We start from the raw sequence: 25,013 nt of genomic DNA, 5'->3' as shown, positions 1-25,013 counted from the left end.
CCTCCTCCTCCACTCGCACTTATTATTTCTACCCATCATCTGGCACTCCTTATGGGGTGCCTGGGAATTCTACTTGTATCAGCACTTTAAATCATTACTTTTCATATCTTTTTTTTTAAGATTTCATTTGTTTATTTGAGAGACAGAGAGTGTGAGCATGAGGGGGGGATGGGGCAGGGGCAGAGAGAAAAGAAGACTCCCTGCTGAGCAGGGACACGGGGCTTGATCTCAGGATCCCGAGATCATGGCCTGAGCTGAAGTCAGATGCTCAACCGACTGAGCCACCCAGGCGACCCTCGTATCTTTATAATCAGATCATGAGTTCTTAGGATGCTCAGGATTATAATTTATACTTATTTTTACTTCCTACTGTCCTAGCGTGAATACCACATAGAATGAATGCTCAGTGAACAGCTATTGGGTGAGTGAATGAATTAATAAGAACATCATCACAGACTTTGTGAGATTCTTACTCAAGCCAGTTATCTCTGGGAGGTTTCTGACTGTACCATATTCTAACTGGTAAAATGTGGGGACAGACAATAGGAACAGAAATGCATTTTAATGGTCTGAAAACCATGTCAAGTTGTACGGGCTACTCTTTCACATGGAGGCCAGTATCATCCCTCCCCAGGAACATAAGAAAGGGGAATGGAGGGACCTCTGGATGGCTTGGTGGTTGAGCATCCACCTTTGGCTCAGGGCGTGATTCCAGGGTCCTGGGATCGAGTCCTGCATCGGGTTCCCCGCAGGGAGCCTGCTTCTCCCTCTGCTGTGTCTCTGCCTCTCTCATGAATAAATAAATAACATTTTTTTTTAAAAAGGGGAACGGATGAGGGAGGGAATGTGCCCAACTGAGCCTAAGACCTCTCTGCGAGCCAAGTCGCTCTCAGGTGACACAGCACGTGTGGCAAGAAAGAGAGAAGCCATCTGCGAAAGAGTGGGCTGAGAAGGGAAGGCCCGAGGTTCTCAAATTGCACACAAGGGTTTGTCCCTCGGTGTAGACAGGAGAACCCAGAGTTGTGAGACTAGTGGCCTCGGAGCCAGAGCGCTGGAGCTCCCATCCTCCCCAAGACAGGCTCGCGAACTCGTTGAGAAGCCTTTCTGCTCCCTGGTGGGTCACCCTGACACAGCGGGAGTCGAGAAAGGCTTTCTAGGCAGCCCACGGGAAGCTTCTGTGGCAGGTGGGTCGCAAGGAGCTTGCACATCACTTGTGCAGATGGACAGGGCTCTAAGGCTTGTAGCGTTACGTGGCCATGTGGCTGCACTCCTGCCGTCGACTTTGAAATATGAGGGTTCCTTCCTCTCAGCAGCAGAGCTGCCAAGACCAAGGGAGCGGTGGCTGCGGGGGACTCCTGAATCACCTGCCAACGGCAGGCGCACAGGCGGGTGGCAGGGGGTTCTCTTTTAAAGGACGGGCCTTACGTCGACCTAACTGAAGGTAACGCAAACTGCTTTTTTCTAGGATGGAATCTTCTCTGGCCAAAGAGCAGGAGTGGGCTGATGCGGAGCGAGACAAGGCAGCCCCATTTCCTGCAGAACATTCGAATCACGGAGCCGGGCTTGAGCGTGCGGCCTTCTTTCCCACCGTCACGGCTCTTTGCTACAAACACCATCCTTCCCGATGGTGACGGAGCGTTCCTTTTACACCGCACTTAGGCACCTAAAGTGATCTCAGGTGACGCGGGCCACCTTTTAGGCACAGGTATTTCCGCTGACTGCCCCAACTAGCACAGTGCGAGCCCCGCCACCCGGGCCTGAGTCCTGAGCCCACTGGCTCAGAGCCGTGGGACTTGGGCAAAGCAACCCATCATTGTGCCTGGGTTTGCTCATCTGTAACCTCCCGCGAAAATGCTACCGATCTCCTAGGGATGTCACGAGAACTTTAAGACCTGCACGTCTGAAAGGCACTGACACCTAAGCCTGGCTTAGGACCGGAGTCTGCTTAGGAATCTTAAGACGTGCGCTTCACTTGAAATTGGCTCCCCATTTTCACCACAACTTGCTAACAGTGGATTGTGCAAGGAGTGCCCCCCTCCTACCTGGTGCATTGTGCAAGGAGTGCCCCCCTCCCACCTGGTGCATTGTGCAAGGAGTGCCCCCCTCCCACCTGGTGCATTGTGCAAGGAGTACCCCTCTCCCACCTGGTGCATTGTGCAAAGAGTGCCCCCCTCCCACCTGGTGCATTGTGCAGGGAGTACCCCTCTCCCATCTGGTGCACTGTGCAAGGAATGCCCCCCTCCCACCTGGTACATTGTGCAAGGAGTGCCCCCCTCCCACCTGGTGCACTGTGCAAGGAGTGCCCCCCTCCCACCTGGACCGAACCCAGTGTTCGGCCCCTTTGCCCGCCTTGCCCCCAGGTTTTGGGAACGGAGGCCCACGTCCCCAAATGCGCCGGCGTTAACAGAGGCCCCCCGCGGGGCCCCTCGCGGCCTGGGGCCCAACACTTACTCGATGTACTTGAGGGAGATTTTCTGTGTCTGCTTGGTGGTGACAGTGGCGATGTACATCTGCAGGGCCGCCAGCCGCAGGGCGATGTCGTACTTCAGCTCGGGCCCAAACCGCTCCTGAACGACGTCGTTGCAACTCTGCGAAACGGACACCAGCAGGGGGCGCCGCGCGTCAAAGAAAGGGCGGCAGGGTGGCGGGGACAGGGGACCTGCACCCCCCGCCCGTGCAAACATTGCCGCCAGGTCGCGCGACACATGCCACCGCGGCCGCCAAGGGAGCTGCGGCTGGCGTCGTGGCTGTTTGTAAAAACGAGGAGCCGAGGCCCACGTCGGAGCACAGGTGCCACCATGTGCCCTGCACAGCCCGGCGGGCGCCACGTGGCTTGTGCCGGGGGCGGAATCCTGGGTTCGAATCCTGTTCCTCCACGTCGGAGGGTGGGAACTCAGGCAAGCGCCTTAACTAGTCGGTGCCTCAGTTTCCACTTTAGTACACTTTAGTACAATACTTGCCATTCCCGGGGTTAGGGCGAGGATTCCACGAGTGAACACGTGAAGGACCCCACCGGGTCCGTTGTAAGTGATCGCCCGCAGAAACAGCTGTCGGGTCACATCCCTAACTTCCTCCTGGTGCCTAGAGCAGCCGGGGAGGCTGTTGGCAAGGCAGTGGGCTCACCCCCGCCGGCTTCGGAGGCCTGGCCTTGCCAACGGCCACTGGTGCACGGAACTGCGACCACTTTGCCCTTGCAGCCTCAGTTTACCTGTCTGTGCAATGGGGGTTCGTGCCAAGGGCCTCACCGGGTGGGAGTGGAGGGGATGCGAGGGCCCCCAGGTCGAGCTCCGTCTGGTGGTCCAGGGTTGTGCCTCTCAGCTCATCCCATCAGCTCTAAGCGGGAAGTCATTCCCTCCCCGCCTCCCTCCTCCATGCGGGTTTCTCCCTTTGCTCCTCCTCCAGATCCTACACCTGTTGGGGTTGCAAGCCAGCACCCCTTGCTGGAGGCGGGTCACAGGGCGGGCTGAGTGCACTTCCAGGCTACCATATTGCTTTAGTGTTGGGTTCCTAGTTACTTCCAGGTGCCTTGGGGTGTCCATAAAGGGGCACCGTGGGGTTGAGCATCACCCTACCGTCTTGTGAAGGGTGAGGGTGAGGAAGCCACTTGGCACAGTGCCAGGCCACGAGCAGCCCTTGAGGCTTGTAGGTAAATCATTTTATTATTATTATTTTTTTTTTGGTAAGTTGTTTTAGTACATGGCCTTCTTCTAGGGCTGCTATTGCACGTCACGCAGGATTTAGAGACACAAGCCTTGATCCTAGGCTCTGTCAACGACTGATCAAATGACCTGGGACATGGCATCTCATCCCTCAAGTCTGTCTCTTCAGCCGAATAGTGGGCTAACTCTCACGGTTGCTGGCACACCTGTAAGGATGTTTCATGCAATGGAATGCGCTTTATTGGGGTGAGTCACCACTATTATTTCTCTGAAGAGTTGTGACGGGGACTGTTGTGTCCTATTCCTTTCACACCCTGTGTTTAAGCAGACTTCTTGGGTGAGGTTTTTGTCAGGGTGATTAGTCACTTAATTACATTATATAATTAGTTCAGACTGATCCTGGAGAATTAGCGTGAAGTCTGACATGTATATTGTGCGGTACGGATCATGCTTTTATTACTCATAATTACATTACTGAAAATACAGTTCACACGAGCAAATGGTGGTCATTGTTTTGCCGAAGAGAGGTCCTGACAGACTCTACTTGGGGCTCCCAGAAAGTTCCTTTACAGCGGACATGTCAGATGCTAAGAAGGAAACCAATGCCGCGCACGTGTCTTAAAATGCTTTGTGGCCTCTTAGGTGTTGTCCTGTTGACGAGTTGGGGGGACAACCTTTCTCTTCACAGATAGCACACAGGCGATTATGAGTAACAACCGTCTGAACGGCTACGGTTTTCTGTTACTGTACACGCTAAAGTCTGTGAAATACGTCATGGCCCATTAACAAGTGGGAGGTTAACAGCTAGGACCACATTCGAACCTCTGCTCTCATCGTCAGGGCTCGTCTGGAGTCAAGGGCTATTGCCCTCAACAGGAACCCACAAAGCTGAACGGGGTTTGGTCGTTGTAAGATGATACACATTGCTTCTCTTACTCTTTTGTTCTCTAGGCTAATTTTACTGCATCTTTTTAGTGCCTTGGAATCGACATGGGCACCCGGCACCACTTGCAGATCCGCTGACTTACGTTAGACAGCTAAGTTATTTTAGACACACCTCACATTCTGTGATACAAAGGCTGATGCCAAGAAATTCTCATTTCCTATTCTCAGTGGAGGACATAGGGATGATGGGAGCTTAATTTTGGTCCACCACACATGGCTTCCCACCTCCTTCCCTCCCTCCATTGGCTGGTCCCTGAAGGGGTGGCTGGCTGGTCCGCCACCCATGCAACACCCAGGGTGGGGAAGCAGAAAACATCATCACAGTGTTTTGCGAGTCCCTGGGCAGGATCGCGGGGCAGGCTTTCCACTCCCCAGCAAGGCCCCACGGGTATACCAAGTGCATCTTTTGACTGAGGAAGATCTCCACGCACTGCATTCGATTTGAGTAGACACACCTCGAACTGAACCGTGCTCAGCAGGTCTCCTGGTCTACGGGAGAGGTCAGCCCTCCGCGGGAGAAACACAACTGCGTTCCTCTTTCGTAAATGCAACGGGCATTTTTTTTCCCCAACATGTGATAGTTTTTCTACGGTTATTTCAAATAAATTAATACATATTTTTAAAGGCAACTGGCATCTCTAAGGGGGCTGTTGAAAACAGGAGCGGAGTAAAATGGTTTGGAAGCATCATCTTGTGGATGGGAGGAGTGCAGCATTGTAGAGAATGCTAAGTGCTTGCTTCCGTCTACACCGATGCCCTGACTGGCACCTGTAACTATTTCCTTGCAACTCACAAGCTGAGCTGCCGTGGCAAAGCCCCGGATTGGGTCTCAGCAGGAATGGGGGGGCTGGAGAGGCAGTAACTGGCCGGCTCAGAATCAGGCGGTCACGTCTGGGTTACTCGGCCTGCAGGGCCCAGGGCTTCTAGCTGAGGGGTCCAGGTGACCCGAGTTCCCACTTAGAAAAGCCAGGTCATGACAGTTTTGCCGTCCTGGGTAGAGAATGGTGTAAGGTGCACTGCACATTTCTTTACTTGATGAACAGGGTACGCCGCATAGGACTTGCCTTTTCCAGATGCCTCGGGGTTATGGTCATGACCATTAATCATCTAATCATCCTACTGTGCCGGAGCTACTGCAGTCTCTTCCAAGACCACTGAGGTGGGGGACGTTTTAAGTGGACCTTGCCTTTAGTGCCCCATCTGCTGGAATGTTCTAGTACATATTCTGCTTCTTTCTCCTTCGACCTTAATTTCTGTTCTCTAGGGCTTAGCGCCACTTTAATTTACGTCACCATTCCCAACCTCTGGCCTTTATCTTGTCTGTGTTTCTGCTGTCTTCTACTGGTTTTCTTTTCCCACTCAACTTTTCAAAGACCACAAAAGTTTTGAAATGTGCAAGGAAATACTGAGAATAGGAAAACAAAAACCAGTTTATCAACTACCTAGAACTAACAAACGTTTCTATCTTTTTTTTTCCCTTTTTCCAATGTCTTTGCTTTTTTGTTTCTGATGGTTCCAGAAATCTCTGCCTTATACAGGTACGCCCAGCCAAAGGGAGCACATCCTTGGGGTTTTTTTTTTTTGCCTTGCTTTGGCATTTTCTCCCTTTTCTTTTGTCAAGGGAGGTTACATTTAGGTTTACAATCTCTTTGAGTAGCTCTAATGTGAGATGCTTAAACTTCAGGTAAACGGGTTCTTACTGTTTAATGTGATTGTACCGGGAATTTAAGTGAGAGTAATGGGAAGCAGTTACGGAAAAATACAGGGACATCTCCTAAATGTCAAACGAATAAATTCCCTTTGGGGCAAACTGGTAAAGATTCTCATCTCTCGAAGCCTTGTTTTTTGAGAATTGTAACCCAGAATTGGAGAGAGTCAGTCTGCAAAAGATACTATTTTCTTAAAGTCTTATTCCCTTGAAATTAAGTATTCCATTTTAAGGAATATCACATTTCACAACAATCTAAACAGCAAATAAATGAGTGTATAAATGGGTAAATAAAGGAGAGAAGGGAAAGAAAATCTTTTTTATAGTAGAATGCCAAACAATAAATGAAGAAAAAATAATGGAATTAGAAGAATCACCATTTTGAACCCTTGCAGTAATAATGGATTTGGGCAAGAACCATCAGTGAAGATGAAAACCAGTGAGTAAAAGGGTAATATGAGAGTTGCAAGCACCTCTCCACGAATTACTTATTCATTACCAAAAAACCCTAGTAACCCCTGGATGGATAACTTTGGGGAACATCGCCATAACAAAGGGTCAAAGTTAAGCTCATCGTTAAGGGGACAAATGGACTCAAATGTCCCCTGATATGGTGCCCAGGTGACATAACCTCAACCTCATCAGGAGAAAACATTAGACCCGGAGGTTTCTACAAAATAACTGCCCAGTACTCCTCAAAACTGTCAAGGTCTTAGAAGACTGTGGAATATTCTGGATTTAAGGAGATTAAAGTGACAAGACATTTAGATGCAAAATAGGATCCTGGCGTGGATCCTGTTGTAGGAGAAAATGGATTTCCAGAAGAAAAAGGCCATATAGGGGGCAGTAGGCAAAATCTGGATATAGGTTGTACACCAGGATGGAAATATATCTGTGTTAAATTTCCTTATTCTGTTAATCGTACCAAGATTATATGAGAAAATGTCCTGTACTGGGAAATACACACTGAAGTAGCTAGGGGTAAATCAGCAGGATTTGGTAAATGGCATTCATATGCTTTAGAAAAAGGACTTGTGTGTGTGCGCGTGTGTAGGGGGAGAACATGTGTTCTCACTAAAAATAAAGTAAATATGTAAAATGTGAACAACTGGTAAATCTGTGTGAAGATGATCAGAGTTCTTTTACTACTCTTGCAACTTTCTCTTAAGCATGATAGGATTTCAAAATGAAAAGGGGAAATTAAAAAAAAAAAACACACCATGGAATGGTTTCATAATGCCCTGAGCTTGGGATGGGGGAAAAAGAGGAAGAAGATCCCAAATGCAAGCATTTAGGGGCAAAACCCTGCACTTAATTCATCCCCCGGCGAAACGAACAAGGGGTGGTGGAAAGGGAGGTGGGCGGGGGGTTGGGGTGACTGGGTCACAGGCACCGAGGGGGGCACTTGGCGGGATTAGCACTGGGTGTTATACTATATGTTGGAAAATACTCCAATAAAAAAAATACAAAAAAAAGAAATAACTCATCCTCCGGTATTACTATAAAGCATGCTCCAATTCTCACATACCTGAACATAGAGATACTCGAAAGCAACTGGATCTCTCCTTAAAAGGTCAATTGGATCCTTTGGGACGAAGCTAATGCGGAAAAGACACCTCATCTTATGGGAGCTGGGCCGCTGTGTCACCTGGAAGAGCAGACCAGACATGAGCATCCGTCAGTGCTGGCCAAGGGACATGGAAGCAAAGGCACTTGTGTTTGGACACCAAGGAAGGAAGTGGTCCAAGTTCTTTTGCTACGTGTCCTGGATCCTGGTTCCCTGAAAACTGCACATATCCTGGGTCGGTTCCCCAGAAGCAGACCCTGAGCAGAGGGACCTGCTAAGGAACTGCTCCCAGGAGAGGCGAGGAAGGGAGTGGGCAAAGCGGGGCAGGCAGGAGAGTCGAGCAAGGGCACAGTAGCCAGCAGTGGGTCGCTCCGGCCTACACCGTAGAGCCACCAGGACCCGAGCCAAAGGACCACTGATCAGTCATTGGGTTCAGGCTGGCCCAGGGGGATGCGAATTTCCAGGTGCGGACAGCATGGGTGGCAGTGGTCTACAGGCAGTCCTCTGGAGACGATCCGAGGGTGCTGGGGCCGTAAGTCATAGCACTCCAGAACTAGGGTGGGGGTGGGGGGCCGAGAAGGAGATCGGGGGGGGGGGAGCACAGAGACTGCTGTTACTCTCTAACACCGCTGTGGGTTTCTCCCTAAATCAGACTCCAGACTGATTACAGCAGGGAGAGAATGACCATGGCTCCCCTCACGTCCCCCCCACCCCTTCCCCAAAGTTCCCTTATCCCTGAGCTCTCCTACAGAAGAGGAGTTTGTCGGAATCCCTTATACTTCCAGCAAAGACTCTGCTTGTGTCGAATCACAAGAGAAATCAGGGTGCCACGCGGAATTCAGCAGCCAAGCAGCCTGCTTGTCTCCCGAGAACAGATGGGGGTGGCACTTCGGTAACCAGGAACTGGGACGCATTGGTGGATCATGTATTTATGGTGGGCAGACTGGGGCAGGGATTTCAAGCTTCCACCGATATCGCCAGTATGCAACCCAGAGCTTAAGACAACGAAATAGAGTTTTGGCTTCATTTAAGTAATCTCAGGAGCTGTTTCCTGTCGATGGTTTCAAGAGATCGATTGTCAGAACAGGTGAACGAGTCGTTGCCCTAACACAAAATATGATTCTACGGAGCCATATTCCCAGTGAGTAGTTGCGGAGTCTGTGACAGTTCTGTATGTGATACTGATCGACAATCTATGAAAAATTGCCCAAAAAGAGAAACATTACCTTGAGATGTAAAGCCCATTATGAACGCCAGAGCTTTCTTTAGCGGGAATACCCAGGGCTGCAGCGAGTACGTTTAAAGGGTCGGAGGACAGGGGAATTCTGGGGCCGGGCAGCCTCTGCTTTCAGCAGCAGGTGTAATTTCTGCTCTCGCCTGGGGGTGTAATTTCACACACCTGAGTTAGAGTCTCCTGTTCGTGAAGCAAGAGCAGCTTGGTTCCAGCCCCTTCCGTCCTCTGCTCCAGCATGAGGGAGAAGTGTTCGATGCCTTTGATGGAAAGCTTCTCTTGAAGAGTTAAGATGACATCCTTACAAGGAAACATTGACAAGATGCCGTCAAAATCAGCAAGGCCCGCGTGCCGAGCTTACCAGGAATGACAAATGTTGCACGAGTAGGCTTCAGATCTTTCACTTTTATACCTCTGGTTCGTTCCGAAGCTTGATGATCCTTTTCCTGACCTCACCCACTGCCCCAAATCATTACGGAGCTCAGAAACAGGGAGGCAACAAGTTGACTCGTTGGAGGAGGTGCCTACTTAAGTCTTAACTTAGAGAGGGAGAGACTCTTAAGCAGGCTCCACACTGGGTGCTTGATCTCAGGACCCTGAGATCATGACCTGAGCCAAAATCAAGAGTCGGATGCTTAACCGACTTGAGCCACCCAGGCGCCCTTCTGTTAAAAAAAATGTAGTAGGGATCAGGGAATGGTGGTTTCCACTCCCAGCTCGACTTCATGTTAGCTGTGCAGCTTAAGACAAGTTATTTAACTTCTGAGTGTCTTAATGTCCTTATCTATAAACTGGGGATAATACTAATACCAGCCTCAGAATAGACATAAGGACCTAATGAGTTCATACACAGCACACATTTATTGTAGCACCGCTCGATACAGACTTAGGGTACTGTAACAATATACATTATTGTTATACAATAATACAATATAGTAGCTTTTATTTTAAATCTCTGGGGAAAGTAGAATGAGCAAGCTTTGTTAGCAATCCTCTGCAGGATTAAACATCTATGACCTGATAGGTGTTCTACACGGAAGCCCATGTTTACTGCAGTGCAAAAGAAAGGTCTTTGAAAATGAAGGAAAAAAAACATACATTTTTTTCATGTCTTTGAAAACCAGTAAACGATCTCTCTTCAAGATAATTTATACTCCGATGCTAAAAATCCCAAAGAGCAGCGCTTTGCCACCCCAGAGCAATTCTGTCTCATAGTAACATTTGGCAATTTCTGGAGACATTTGTGGTTGTCATAATGGGGTTGGGGCTGCTATTAATATCGAGGAATGCAGCTAAGCATCGTGCTATGGACAGGCCCCGCAATAAGGAATTACCTCGTCCAAAGTATCAACAATGCCAAGATAGAAAAACCCTGCAATAAAGAGTAGGTTTTTTTTTTTTTTTTTTTTACTGAGCTGTCTGAAATTTTGATTCTTTTCTACAGACCTTTCTTAATTTCCTCAGCTCCTTTAATGGTTTTGCTGTTATTTACTTTTTTCTTTTTAAGTAAACTCTACCCCAACGTAGGGCTTGAACTCACGACCCTGAGATCAAGAGTGGCATGCTCTACCCACTGAGCCAGCCAGGCGCCTTTCCCTAGGCCTCTTTATTTTTTTTTTTTTTTGATTTTTTGATTTTTAAATTTAATTTTTAATTTTTTTCCCTAGGCCTCTTTAAAACCAAGATCCCTGTACCCACTCACCACCGAAGAAGTCATTCCACAGAAATGCCTTGACTATATTGAATTTCATAAGAAAGATTCCCTGTGTCATAATTTTTGTTCAAGGCCCAGAAAAGAACAAACAAAACCAGCCTTTGTGTGGCAACACATAGTTTATAAACTATTCTCCTGAAACACCGGGGAGGACACCAGAAAATCAGAAAATCGATAGCAAGTTTTTCTTCCCTGTGATTCTGTAGCAAGAATTTTGGCAATTTTTATTAAACAGTGTCATATCCCTTTCGTAACTATACTATTTCTATTTTACGCCTACCCACCTGTGTCTGTGGCGATAGTAAAGCTGTTAGGTACGAGCTAAGCAAGCTTTAATTTGCTGTGAGCTCTGCACCGTTCCCTGTCTTCTCACCACCATCTGCCACCCTCAGGGAAATCACACTCACTCTAGGGTGGGTTCCTAATAAAAAGGCCAGAGGGAATTAACAACAGGGCTCTCTTTTAAATTTAGAGTTCTTTCTCTTAAGGAATGCATGCAAGTCCTAACCTATACCTTCGGATGGGGTAGGGGGTCTAATGGCAAGGAGCTCTCCTGACTATTTGGTATCATAGACCAAGCCATGGTGTCACAGGGCGTTATCATGATGCGGTGCTCTGGGTTATTTCAGGGCTATTTGCTTATTTATCTAATTTAAAAGATTTTATTTATTGATTCATGAGAGACACAGAGAGAGAGGCAGAGACACAGGCAGAGGGAGAAGCAGGCTCCCTGCGGGGAGCCCGATGTGGGACTTGATCCCGGGACCCCGCGATCACGCCCTGAGCCGAAGGCAGGCGCTCACCCACTGAGCCACCCAGGCGTCCCATCTCAGGGCTCTTCCAACTGTGGCCTGGCCCACGCCCAATCTGGTCATGCCCATTCATTTGCACATTGCGTGTGTAGTAGAGGCTTCGTCTTGCCTTAAAGAAAGTTTTGGCTCCTGGCTCCCGGCTCTTGGGAGGTAAAGTGTAAGCCCATGGAGTGTACTGCCCCAGGAGTGTCTGTGTACCTGGGAGCCAGGTAGAGAGCAGAGAGCCTGTGCTAAGGACGTGAGGGCCTTGGGCCAAGTCGTACCAGCTCGACCTCTGCAGGAGCAGGATACGGGAGCTCAGCTGGTCTATGTGGCCAACGTCTAACAAAAACCCTGAACACCAAGGCTCAGGGGAGCTTCCCGGGTTGGCGCTACCACACACATGTGGTCACCTGTCACTGCTGGGAGAAATAAGAACCATCTGAAGGATCCCACAGGGAGAGGGTGTTGGGAAGCTGTAAGCTGGGAAACTCTCTTGCCCTATGCACCTCTGCCCCCTGGTGATTTTAATCTCTATCCTCTGGCCGCGATAAACTGGAACTGTGAGGGCACCTGGGGGGTTGAGTCGGTGAAGCGTCTGCCTTCGGCTCAGCTCATGATCTCGGGGTCCCGGGATGGAGCCCCATGTCGGGCTCCCTGCTCAGCGGGGAGTCTGCTTCTCCCTCTCCCTTTGTGATCCCTCTCGCTTTTGCTCTATCAAACAAATAAACTCCTAAAAATAAAAAACCTGCAATTGTGCTTCTAACAATTTGCTGAGTTCTGTGAGTCCTTCAAGTGAATTATGGAACCAGAGGGCGGACTTAAGGACCTCCCCGAACACACCGTCCACCGCTGCTTTTATGATACACCAACAGAGCAGAGTAGTTTCGAAAGGGATCAAATAGGCCACAGGGCTGGAGATATCTACTCTCCTTCCAGAAGTCCGCCCACCTCTAGGCAAGCAGATCAATAATAAGAGTAACACGTTGCCATACACGGATTTTGAGTAGGAATAAAGTGAAAGGACTTTGTCAGCCGCCCCCATTGAAAACGAGCAGTCTTGCACGAAGCTGATATTTCATGTGGAAGGAGTTGAGGATGGCTTATACACTCCATCATCAATCTAGAACACTGTCTGCCCTGTTACGTGCTACGTCACCACCTATTTAAAGCAATTCCAAACAGGCTGCTTGTTGGTATTGTGGCAATAAGTGAGAGGGCCTTGGCACAAATGCTTCCACTCCCAAGGTCCATGCTGACTAATATAAAAAACCCAAGAATTCGGGGTTGACTCTTGACAGACATTTTTAACACAGACTTGATATTCTCTTGATACATTATTATACAGATCATCACTACTACTTTTTTTTTTAAAACCTCAATAAAATCTCTTTTATTGTTCCATTTGCAGAAAGCCTATTTTAGGCTGCTGGAGCATTAGGGAGCAATCAATTTCTGAACATACTTTTGTCCAATAAAAAATAGAATATGCGCTTTTTTTTCCCCAGGAAGAGGGCACAGGGGGAAAGAACCCATCTGCTTTGTTATAACACCCATTACGTAAAACTCACCTGTGGCTCTGCAATAATAGGACTGCTAAGAGACTCTTCCTTTTTACTCCTTCTCCTAAGAAGCATGCTTCATTTCTGCCCTTTTATGCATTATTTCCATGAAATTAGTTACAGCAATTAAAAGTAAATGTTATCTTTATATTATTCCACCCCTTGTTTTTGCCGGACATCAAAGTAGCAGATATTCAATTAACGGCTAACATCTTAATCTTTTTGGTGGCTGACATTGCTAAGAAATCATACTGGCTTTTTTTTTCATTTTTTTTTTCATACTGGCTTTAGGCAGGGTGCCAGGCTTTCTTGGGGACAGTCACACTATTTTAATTAAACTGGAGTTGCATTAAAATGACTAGCCCTAGTGGTTCGTCACTGAGAGCATATTCTATCATTTTGTGACACACACATACACACAGCAGGACCTTCTTAGTTTCAGCTTTTCTCCCCCAAGTTTAAGTATTCACACACTACCTTATTTGGAAGCAACCAGAAAAGCCTCAGAAATAAACAGATAGTTCTAAAAGAAGGCGCTGCGACACAAGGCTGTCGGTGTGACTTCCACGCCATACCTGCCAGGGTCCAGGTGGAGGTTAGCGGGTCTGCTTACCTTTATGGAGGTGCTGCAGTCAAAGCGAAATGATTTGGTCTGCCCGTTTTCCAGATACACTTTCAAAACATTTGGCATAAAAAGAAGTGAATTATCCTTGACAGTTTCCTGTTTAATAACAACAACAAGGAAAGAGGTCAAGTGAGAATTCTGCTCTTTGCAGAAGCAGCATATATCTACAATTTATTATTTTTTTAAAGATTTATTTATTTATTCATGAGAGAGACACACACAGAGAGGCAGAGACACAGGCAGAGGGAGAAGCAGGCTCCCTGCAGGGAGCCCGATGCGGGACTCGATCCCAGGACCACGGATCAAGACCTCAGCCAAAGGCAGACTCTCAACCACTGAGTCACCCAGGTGTCCCGTGAAACAATTTTTTAAAAAGCAGGCTCCATGCCCAACGTGGGACTCTGACCCATGACCCTGATATTAAGAGTTGCACTTTCTGCTGACTGAGCCAAGAGGGTGCCCCTTTATAGAACAGTTTTTACCCCATTTAGAAATGTTCTTTAAATTCAAAAGGGACTTATAAGGAAAGGGTTAGTGTGTTCAAGATTAGAACACTGGATCTATAGCAAACACCATAACCTAAAAACAATTCAAAAAGAGATGCCTGAAACATGACAAAAATTAACAATAGAAACATATTCCTTTGAATTCTCTCTTTAATTTGAAATAGGGAGAGATGGCAGGAGAAGAAAGAAGGCATGTTGGGTGAGTTCCGGCAATCCTTGGCGGGCACTGCATTTCTCACATGTAGCCAGTCACGGAGTCATATAAGTCGAGTGGAACTGGGCAATCATGAAACCATATGTCCTTTGTTTTACAGATGAAGAAACTGAAGACAAGATCTCCAGAGATTGGCTAATGTCCTACAGATATTCCGTGAGAATTCAATCCCTAGGTATTTCTATAAGAGGCTCCGTGCCTTTCACTTCTTGTTCTTTTCTCTGAATTTCCTCCCTCTCCTTCCTCCTCGTGTGAACCTCATACGTGACTCTCCTGCTACCCACTTCGTGGAGTTGGTTTGGCACCAAGTCCATACGAAGTGCCACATGATGACTCTGTAGAGCAAGAGTAGGCTGGAAATGAAGATGGTCCCAAAGGTTGAGGAGCAGACACGTGAGTGGACATGCCTGCCACACACCGGCCTGGGGGGAGGCAGCGGGGGTTGCAGGTGATGACTGACCCCTGGAGCTGTCCTTACACACCAGCTGCCTTGAATGAGCCCCCTATTATATCCAGGATGAAGTAAAACTGCCATAGCAGCTTCTAGAATCATAATCTCTCTAAAGATACATAAAACTGCCCAGTCTCATGCCTGGAAGCTCGAGAAAATATGGGGGAAGTTCCAGATGACTTTCTGTGATACTGTGATTCCTCTGTGACTGGAACCTTCCAGTTTTGAACTGCGATAGTCTTGTGAAATGCTAATGGATGCTAATTGCATCCAGAGGGATAGGGATGCACTGTGTGGAGCAGAACAATGTGGGGTGAATGGAGGCAGCAGAGATGGGGTAGGAGATGGTGACTGGGAGGACAAGGCTGAAATGCCCCCAGGACAGCACAGTGACAACTGGAGGCCCCTCCTACAAGCATCACAAGGTTGAACAGATTGGTCATTGGAGCTCTGGGCTCCAAGGTGGGCAGACACAGGTCAGCAAGTCTTGACAGGGAGACACTCAGACCAGGAGGGCCTAGCTCAGGACGTGCAGGCCCACAACTTCAAATTCAGATCCTTCAGGGAAGAGTTTGTGACCTCTAATGCACATGTCATGGATGACATTTTGTCGTTGTAGGTTTATTTAAACACCACCCCCGGCAACAACAAAACCCCAGCAACGAAAGCTGCTATTTCAGAGGTCCAAAAACATTTAGTGCCTCAGATAACAGCTTTCTGAAAGCTAAAAACATGAAGTCAGATTTTCTTGGGGGAAAATAAAAATCAAAAAGAGAGCATCCTACTGATGTTTGCACTCTTCATTTTGAAGACCAATTATGTGCCTCAGCAATCATGATTTCTTTCAAGACCTATTGATGGAGATCCAGGCAGTATTTCTTCACTTCTGGTTGCGCATATGACAGTGGCCCAGCATTTTAACTTCTTTCCATTTTGATTAGTGAAAAGAATAGAGGCATTACATTTTTGAATAAGGCAAAACTTAGGGGAAGCCTTTCTCAAAATACAGAATGGAAGCATGCTCAGTTGGCATGATGGGAAGAAGTAGGTAGAAATTTCAAAGAGGCCTATTTTACTCAATATGGGGCAATGCCAGGGATCTCCAATCAAATGAACTCCTTTGCAAAGTAGTGAGGTCTCGAACACTGGAAGCGTTCGAAGAAACCCTGGACGACTATGTATTCTGGATACGATAGAGAGGACCCATCAAGCATGACATGGGGATCTCTCAAGCCCTTTAGAGTTCTGAGATTCAGCAGGCCTGAATCTCAGAATTCTAAATTGATCTTTCCAGAGGGGCAACTGGCTGTGCTTCGTGCAAAGCCCCTATGTCAGCCACTCTGAGTCTCAAGCAGGCAACAGTCAACTCACCGACACTTGGCCATTGATGATGACCTCCTCAGAGAACCGCACTTTGACTGGATTGGACTTTAATCTTGCCTTTTTTGCAGCACTAATAAATGCTGACTTGGGAGACTAGAAAAAAGAAAGCATTGGATATGATTATTGGGAACATAATGCAAACCCTGGAACAGTTGTTTTCTAGCTTTATTCTCTCGAATATGCATTATTTTTGCTAAAAAGTAGGTTTGGTGCATGCCCAGTACAAGGACGAAACACAAATCACAGAGGCAATCAAAACTCTGTCATGCTTATAAAGTGGGAGGTTTGATTTACTCAGCAGACCAGAACTGCAAAGAGCATGTTCCATGTTCTAGCTGAGCACATTCCCAAAGATCTTCTTATTTTTTTGGGAGAGAGAGAGAGACACACAGAGAGCATGAGCATGGGGTAGGAGATGGGGTGAGAGGGAGAGATTAAGTAGACTCCTTACTCAGCACAGAGCCTGATGTGGGGCTCGACCTCACGGCCCTGAGACCATGACCTGAGCTGAAATCCAAAGCGGGTCATTTAACCGACTGAGCCACTTAGGCACCCTGCCCAAGGATCTTTTAAAATGATGGCTGGGAAAGTACGCAAACCTTGCTTTGATTACAGAGCTTTGAGTGCAATGTGGAGGGGAAGTGGTGGTCAAATCTAATGTTGGGTTCATGTCAAATTGATCATTCCTGATTTTAATGAGGTGGAGAAGAGTCACTAACAGTTCCAACTTGATTGATAATCCCACTATTTTTTCACATGAAGGATTTAAGGGCACGTGAACAGGCAAGTGCACACATTCATAAAACACCCCCTCTTTATGTACCCAAAACTCTAATTTCAGTCTCTTGTTGGTAACCTGTCATCCTATGGTCTTGAGGGACAGGACAGAGAGACCACCCTGGCTTACAATTGAATGTTGACTTCATATTCTGTCTCATTGTAAAGGTTCTTTGTACTGTTGACCCTTTAAGAGCACAAGATCCACTTATACATGGATTTTTTTCTGGAAAGTACAGTATGATACCATAAACATATTTTCCTTTTTAAATTTTTTATTTATTTCAGTATTATTTCTTTAAGTGATCACTACACCCAACGTGGGGTTCAAACTAATGACCCTGAGATCAAGAGTCAAATGCTCTACTGACTGAATGAGCCAGACACTCCAACATATTTTGCTTATGATTTTCTTAACACTTTCTTTTCTGTAGCTTGCTTTTTTCTAAGAATACAGTATATAATACATATAAAATACAAAATATGTGTTCACATTATCGGTAAGGTTTCTGTTTCTGGGCAATCATAGGCTATTAGTAATTAAGTTTTTAGTTGCATGCAAGTGTGCATGCAACTTTTGACTGCAGGGAGGTTGGTGCTCCCAACACCTACATTGTACAAGGGTCAACACTGTCTTTTATTGGAAAGAGGGGCTGAGTGACTCAATTTTTCTTCCTCAGAAACTAAAAGTACAAGAGGGAAACTTGCTCAGAAGGGCACCGTGATCCAGAGCAAGCTCCTGCTGCACAGTCCTGATCAATGTACACTCTCTGAAAACCATCCTTATTTATTTTTTTAAGAAGTTATTTTTTTATTTTTTTATTTTTATTTTTTTTAATTTATTTATGATAGTCACACACAGAGAGAGAGAGAGAGGCAGAGACACAGGCAGAGGGAGAAGCAGGCTCCATGCACCGGGAGCCCGATGTGGGATTCGATCCTGGGTCTCCAGGATCGCGCCCTGGGCCAAAGGCAGGCGCCAAACCGCTGCGCCACCCAGGGATCCCACCATCCTTGTTTAATTTTAATGAAGCCTGAGGAGAAGGGAACTCATATCTAGGAGGTATCTACTGTGTTGTGGACAGCATTTGCTTATTTTCAAAAAGGACTGCATTCTCACTGAACCTAATATATAGGTAAATATTTAGTTTGAATCACGAAATTGCCATTTTGTATATTAAAATAGTCAAATATTGCAATTTGCAAATTGTTCAACCTAATGGTTTTTACGATATGTATCTGTAAGAGGTTCAGACTGTTGTGAAAAGAATCCTAGTAATTGACTCTAGAACCAACACAGAGGCTCAACTTTCTGTGTACTATATTAATCTCAAGGCACAAAAGCCAATTAGGGTGTCCCATACATTGATGTTCAAGAAAAAATGAAAAACGATCCCCATCTTTGTCAAATACAAGTACACCTGAGATCAATTAAAACAATAGGATGAGGGATGCCTGGGTGGTTCAGTGGTTGAGCATCTGCCTTCACCTCAGGTCGTGATCCTGGGGTCCTGGGATTGAGTCCCGCATCCCCTGCGGGGAGCCTGCTTCTCCCTCTGCCTGTCTCTCTTCCTCTCTCTGTCTCTCATGAATAAAATAAAATAAAATAAATAAATAAATAAATAAATAAATAAAAAACAGTAGGATGAAATGGAGAAATGAAATGACAAATCCATTTGATGGAATATTATTCAGCCATAAAATGGAATAAAGTTCTGGTTTGTGTTACAACATAGATGAACCTCGAAAACATTATGTTGAACGAAAGGAACCAGACACAAAAGGCCACGTGTGGTAGGATTTGATTCCATTTACATGCACTGTCCAGCACAGCCAAATCCATGTGACAGAAGGTAGCTTAGTGGTTGCCCTGGGCTGGGGAGGAGAATGGAGAACTATCATCTGCGGGGTTGGTTTCCTCTTGGAGTCACAGAAGGTTCTGGAACTAGTCAGCAGCAACAGTTGAACAAGATGGTGGACATACTTAATGTCACAGATTTGAACCATTTAAAATAGTGAAAATGGTAGCTTTCTGTTCATTTTAAAATTCATTCTTATTTACTTGAGAGAGAACAAGAGCTGGAGAGAGCACAGAGGGAAAGGGAGAAGCAGACTCCCTGTTGAGCAGGGAGCCCAACCTGGGACTCGATCCCGGGACACTGAAATCATGACCTGAGCCAAAGGCAGACACCCAACCACCTGAGCCACCCAGGTGCCCTTAGCTTTCTATTCTGTGCATCTTATTATAATAAAACAAAATCACTGTTGAAAAAAACACAATATGTCTATGTATATTTCCAGGTGGAGTTTTGCTTGAATACTGGGGAAAAAAAATCCTGTTATTTCATGTTCTCCTCCACACCCATCCCACCTCTGCTTTGATCAGTGTCTTCGAGGACTGGATGTATGAATGAATGAATGAATGGTTTGGCCACCAGAGCTTTAATTCCCCTACTTACTCAAGATGTTTTCAGAGAACGGCTGCCATCTTGGAACGAAACCAAAGAAAACAAAACCAAGAACTCAAAAGACTCTAAATGGCTGGTCCTCAAGAACAACAACTTTGAACATGTTCAACAGGACTTTTTTTTTAAAGATTTTATTTATTTATCCATGAGAGACACAGAGAGTGGGGCAGAGACATAGGCAGAGGGAGAAGCAGGTTCCCTGCGGAGAGCCCACTGTGGGACCCGATCCCGGGACCCTGGGATCACGCTCTGAGCCGAAGGTGGACACACAACCCCTGAGCTACCCAGGTGTCCCTCAACATGTCTTAAAAGTCCTACTACAAAAAAAAAAATCCTACTACAGGGGCACCAGGCTGGCTCAGTGGGTGCAGCGGGATCAGTGTGCTTCTTGATCCCGGGGTCATGAGTTCAAGCCCCACGTTGAGTGTAGAGATCACTAGAAACAAACAAACAAATAAATACAAGACAAACAAGAGTCTACGACAGAGCTTAAGTGATGGGATAGTGGTGTTCTCCTCGGTATCTCTAATTATAGGCTGAGTTTAGTATTGATTAACAGACAAATCATACAGTAGTGAGTTCATTTGCTTTGGATATGCCATTTTTTAGCTGAAGGGAAAACATTCTTCTCCCTTAATGATTTTAAGCAGGCGATATTTACGCTGGCATGATGGGTTTAGTGCAAGTGAAGTGGCTGTAAGAAAGCTACCCAGAACAGACGCTACTAATTAGATGAGGTGCTTGAACGCTGAAGCACCCCGCTGCTCCAGCGTTGTTGGGGAATGAAGGATCTCACTCCTGTTCAACATGCCAGGCACCGAGGCTCATTCCCCTTGTGCATCGGAATCTTTAAATGGAAGATTTTGCCATATTTTTCTAAAATGATCTGTGTCACTCCTTGCCTCGATAAAAAGGTATTGCACAGGACTTATTTCTTATGCTTACCAGTGGATATATAATCTTAGAAGGTATTGATGTTCCCATGGAAGTAGTAGGGTGATTGGCCCCTAAAGTAGGTGGCCCCATGCGGCAGAGCTTGTCAAAGCTGGTGATGCTTCTCTCTTCTCCCTGAAGCTAGAGCATGCCGTCCCTTATAGCCTCGTTCCCCTATTTTTTTTTTTTTTACCCTGCCCTAATGACAAACCTGATAAACTAGGAGAGTCAGCAAGGAAACCAGATAGCCAATGTAGTCAAGTAAATACTATTTTACATGTATTCTGAAATCAATGGACTTGGGATAAAAGTCCAAGAATTCATGCAAGGGCCTTTTTCTCATTCTGGATTTGTGACTGTTTCATATAATTGCCACACATTTTACAAATTACTTTTTGATGATAAAAACATAAGCTCCTCAAGTGTGAAGGTTACTGAATTGGAGTCAACAAAGTAATGGCTTATTCCACTGGCTGCTGGAATTACTTGTGCCACACATGCTACGTCAACCCGTCATGACTGCGGTTTGCACTCAGATCTCCTTTCGCAGCTCAAAAAACATACAATGTACACCACTCAGAAACCTGATGAGTTAATTCTTAGCAACCTGCAGACCTGTAGGGGCTGATCATAAGCACTTCCTATCCTGTGGTGGGAATGACAAGTAATTACCATTTAGAATAATCAGATTCTCCTGCTGTTAATTAATTTTAAGATTAGAAGGGCTCTAATCAACCTCGCACCTCTTTCCAAATTTGCTGTTGCTGAGGTGGCCAGAGTAGATATGTGGCATGTTCTTGATGCTTTTAGATGCTGAGAAGTCACTAGAACATCATTTGGAAAAAAATTACATAAATAAGATAAATTTCCGAAACTACAGCCAAAAGTCTTAAATGAGCAATTCATAGTCGGCATTGAGTAAATATTTGGTGAGGTCCAAGTGGCCCACAGTTATCACTGGGTAACTTAGTTTGGAGTTCCCCCAAAGCAGACCCCAAGACAAGGATTCACAAGCAGGTCGCTGTCTCACAGGTGCTCGCAGGAAGCGCGCATAGGTGAGAAGGAGGAAGGGAGACAGGGGTGGAGGAGTGAGCCAGTGAAGCATTCTTTAAGCCATTCACCACTGTAAGCAACAGGAGCTTACGCCTGTTGGGGGCCTCTGGGAACGAGGCAGGCCACAGGCCTCAGAGTTATCATGTCCGAGGAGACAGAGAGCTCGGGTATATATTCACCAGCTCCTGTCAATCAGTGATGGAATGGCTGCTCTTCCAGGAACGTTAATTCCTCAGCACCTCTGGCCTGCTGCATGAGCCTCATCTTGTGGCCAGAAAAAACCCACCCACGGGCGAACAATCGTTGGTGCTCTCAGCTGGAGACTGGACTGGCATGCTCAGCATGACACGTGGCAGGAGGACACGGTCTGGGTCCTGATAGCATCTAATACGCTGGCACTGCCATGAGGAGATATGTAGCCTCCCTCAGGTGTGCGGGACATGGTGGAAGTTGGGCAGGAAGTGAGTAGCAGGCAAGTAGGTCCCTCAGCTCTTTGGCCTAGAAAAAAAGCTGAGTGAATCTTGATAGCTCCAGGACAAGAGAACGGACAGTGACTTATGCCAAGCGCCAGTGAGCTGGGATTGTGCGAGGGGAGGTAATCGGGACTCTTTCAATATTCCCTGTCTCAAGCCACATCAGGCTAGGAAGTTCTGGAAGTTCTAGATTTGGCAACTGTGGAAGGCAGAGTCAAAGGAAAGGAAGAAGGAGCTAGCCAAGAAAGATCTGTAATATCAAATGGTAACGGTGCAAGGAAAGAAGATGGCATGTCAGAACAAAACAAACAAAGTTCATAAATCCAGAAATCCCTTTTCTAGAAGGCCATCCTAGTGGAATGGGGAAATGCTACTATCTAGATACAGATAAAGACTTCTACGCAAAGGTGTTCCATGCAGAATTAGAAGAGAAGGCCGCTGAAGTACGAAGGGCCTACTTAGCCAACATAAGGGGGTGCTGGTTAAGTAAATCCTGGTTTGATATAATGCTTTACAGCCGCGTATATGATGCTTATAAAGAATTCTTGATGATATGCAACTACGCTTATGCTAGACTAAGTGATAGGAGCAGAATAAACCTATGTCCAAGACCTCCACTACCGACAAGGCATATATCAGAGGACTAGAAGGAAGTAGGCCAACTGTTTACTCAGAGACTGGCTGTCTCTGAGGAAAAGGTGTGCCGACACACATGGTCTTGCTTTGTGGTTTCCCGCTGCACGTCCATAATTTTTCTCTAAGAAATAACGTGAAAATGGTGGAAGGAGAGAGCCGTCTATTATAATACTTCAAAAACAAGGCAGCAGCCGGCTAAGGATGACTTCTCAAAAGCCTCAGGAATCCTGAGACTGTTCTCCCAGGCCCCCTTGACCTGAACATCAGTAAAAATCTGGTCCCCGCAGCTGGGTTCCCTGGGGGTGCCCGGGGACCATGTGGAGTGAGGTAAGAAGGGGGACGCATGGGCTCTCTTGTCTCGACTGGACCTTATTATGCAGAAAAAAAGACAAGGTAACAAATGCTGGCCAGCACTTTGCAAAAGAAATTAAAATGCTGATTTTTACTGTCTGCTATAAAAGTAGAATTTACACACGTTCTTTTGGTCTGGTGGGTCATCTGTTTTCAGGATGTCAATCCTGGCTGCTGAGAGGATGTTCAGCAAGCAAATGGAACCCAGTAAGTTTTTGTATCTGAGAAAGCAAATGTGCCGATGGGAAAACCCAACCACAAGAATGTAAGGAACAATTTGTAGCCTCTTCTCCTATCTTCTCTCCTCTCTGAGTCTAATCTGCCCATTTAAAGCACTTTGCAGTTTTAATTCCTTCATTTCCACTCCCACATCACAGAGGAAAAAGCCACTCTGGGCTGGATCAGTGAGGGGAGATTCTGGGTGGGACAGTGGTTCCCAAGTGGAGATACCCCCCCCCCACCTCCACCCAGGGGACACCTAGCAATGTCTGGAGATGGTTTTGGTTGTCACAATTTGGGGAGAGGGTAATACTGGCATCTAATGGGTAGAAGCCAGAGATACTAATAAATATCCTATAGTGCATGGAACGGCACCAGAGAATGGAGGGTTCTCCAGGCCAAGTGTCGCAGTGGTGATGGTGAGAAACTCTAGGAGAGCATCTAGAAATTGTTCCAAGGCTTGGAAGGTGAGAAGGGTTAGGCTAGGCCAAGGAAGTGTTGGGGTAGAATATGTAGTGGGCATTTCAGGAAGGAGGGCTGGTCAAGGAAAGTCAAAGATGAGGATTCCATCAACAATGACCGGGCAGGGGGAGAGTGCTGCGAGGGGCAGAGGTGCAGCTGTTGGCCAGAAGAACATGCAACACTTGCTCCTAAATGCTGACTTTCAATATAGCACAATAGCAACAGCCGCCTGAACTCCCGGAAAGTTGCAGATGATCTATTATAGGAAGTTCCATGACTCACTGATAATAATGAGTATTCATATGAATAACGCACACTCAAATGGCAAAAAGAGCAAGCAAAGCCACAACCCTTAACTTAAATGCCACCTCCTTGATCTTTCTCCAAGCTTACTGTATGGGCTAAGACATTACCTCACTTTGCAAAAATAATCTGGTTCGAACTAAAATGGTTCCGATCTCACACGCCCTAAGAGGTCACAAAGTGGGAAGAGAGAATTCAGGAAAGACAATGTGAACTTGAAGTGCCACCAGGAATTTACAGTTGGTCAACCACTCGGTCATTGTAGACATTTCCATTGGCTTCCCCCAACCTATCTGTCCACTGCAAAGAAATGACAAAGTGTGGATAGATTTGAAGTGAGCATGAGTGACAATTTGGTTAACTGAAACAATGTAAAAACAGACCAGCTGTACTTTATCTGGAAGGAATTACGGAATCATGAGATGGTGGAGCAGGGAAGCCCTTGGATGTGAGTCAGTGTGACCTTCTCAGACAGGCGCGGAAATCCGAGCAGGTGTGGGAGTCACCTGTTCTAGCGCCAGGAACTAGATCTCAAATCTCGGTTCTCTTACTTCCTGCTGTCTCCTTGGTTTTCAAATCCACACATGCACATGTGGTTGCATCACAGAGTGGGACTAAAGGTGACAGTTAATAGTAAACTAAGCTTTTATTATAAGTAGTTATATCCTGGATGGCACGATCTGTGGTCTCAGTTAGTTCTATTTGTCATCTTATCAGAATCTTGAATACTTATTTTTTTCCTGCCTGAAATGCTTAGGCTATAGGGCTTAGGAGGAAAATGCTGGGATAGGAGACAGGAATGACTTGGGTCAGGAGATGCAGAGTGGCCATTAGCAGAGCCTCCAACTCCCTGGGGAAGAAATGAGAAGTGCAAACAGGTGGGAATCTCTGCCAATCCCTGCAAGGGCCACACAAGGTACCAAAGGCAAATGTTTGGGGGAAAATCTGAAGGAATTTGCCTTGGTATTTTTTAGCTCAACTG

General features: G+C 46.4%; 1 protein-coding gene across 1 annotated transcript in view; it reads right to left on the bottom strand.

Moving 5' to 3' along the window:
- Positions 1-25,013, bottom strand: part of FRMPD4 (FERM and PDZ domain containing 4) — a 560,598-nt gene that overhangs the window by 19,591 nt on the left and 515,994 nt on the right. The window contains exons 6-10 of the mRNA XM_055337432.1: positions 16,345-16,449; positions 13,791-13,898; positions 9,279-9,410; positions 7,841-7,960; positions 2,452-2,588 (exon numbers count right to left, since the gene is read on the bottom strand). Of these exons, the coding sequence (XP_055193407.1) occupies positions 2,452-2,588; positions 7,841-7,960; positions 9,279-9,410; positions 13,791-13,898; positions 16,345-16,449 (602 nt within the window). The remainder of the gene's footprint in view (positions 1-2,451; positions 2,589-7,840; positions 7,961-9,278; positions 9,411-13,790; positions 13,899-16,344; positions 16,450-25,013) is intronic.

The sequence above is a fragment of the Nyctereutes procyonoides genome, unplaced genomic scaffold (genome assembly GCF_905146905.1).
Source record: "Nyctereutes procyonoides isolate TBG_1078 unplaced genomic scaffold, NYPRO_anot_genome, whole genome shotgun sequence".
Lineage (NCBI taxonomy): Eukaryota > Metazoa > Chordata > Mammalia > Carnivora > Canidae > Nyctereutes > Nyctereutes procyonoides.
The sequence above is the reverse complement of the archived record's forward strand: the minus strand, read 5'-3'. Positions and strand labels throughout refer to the sequence as shown.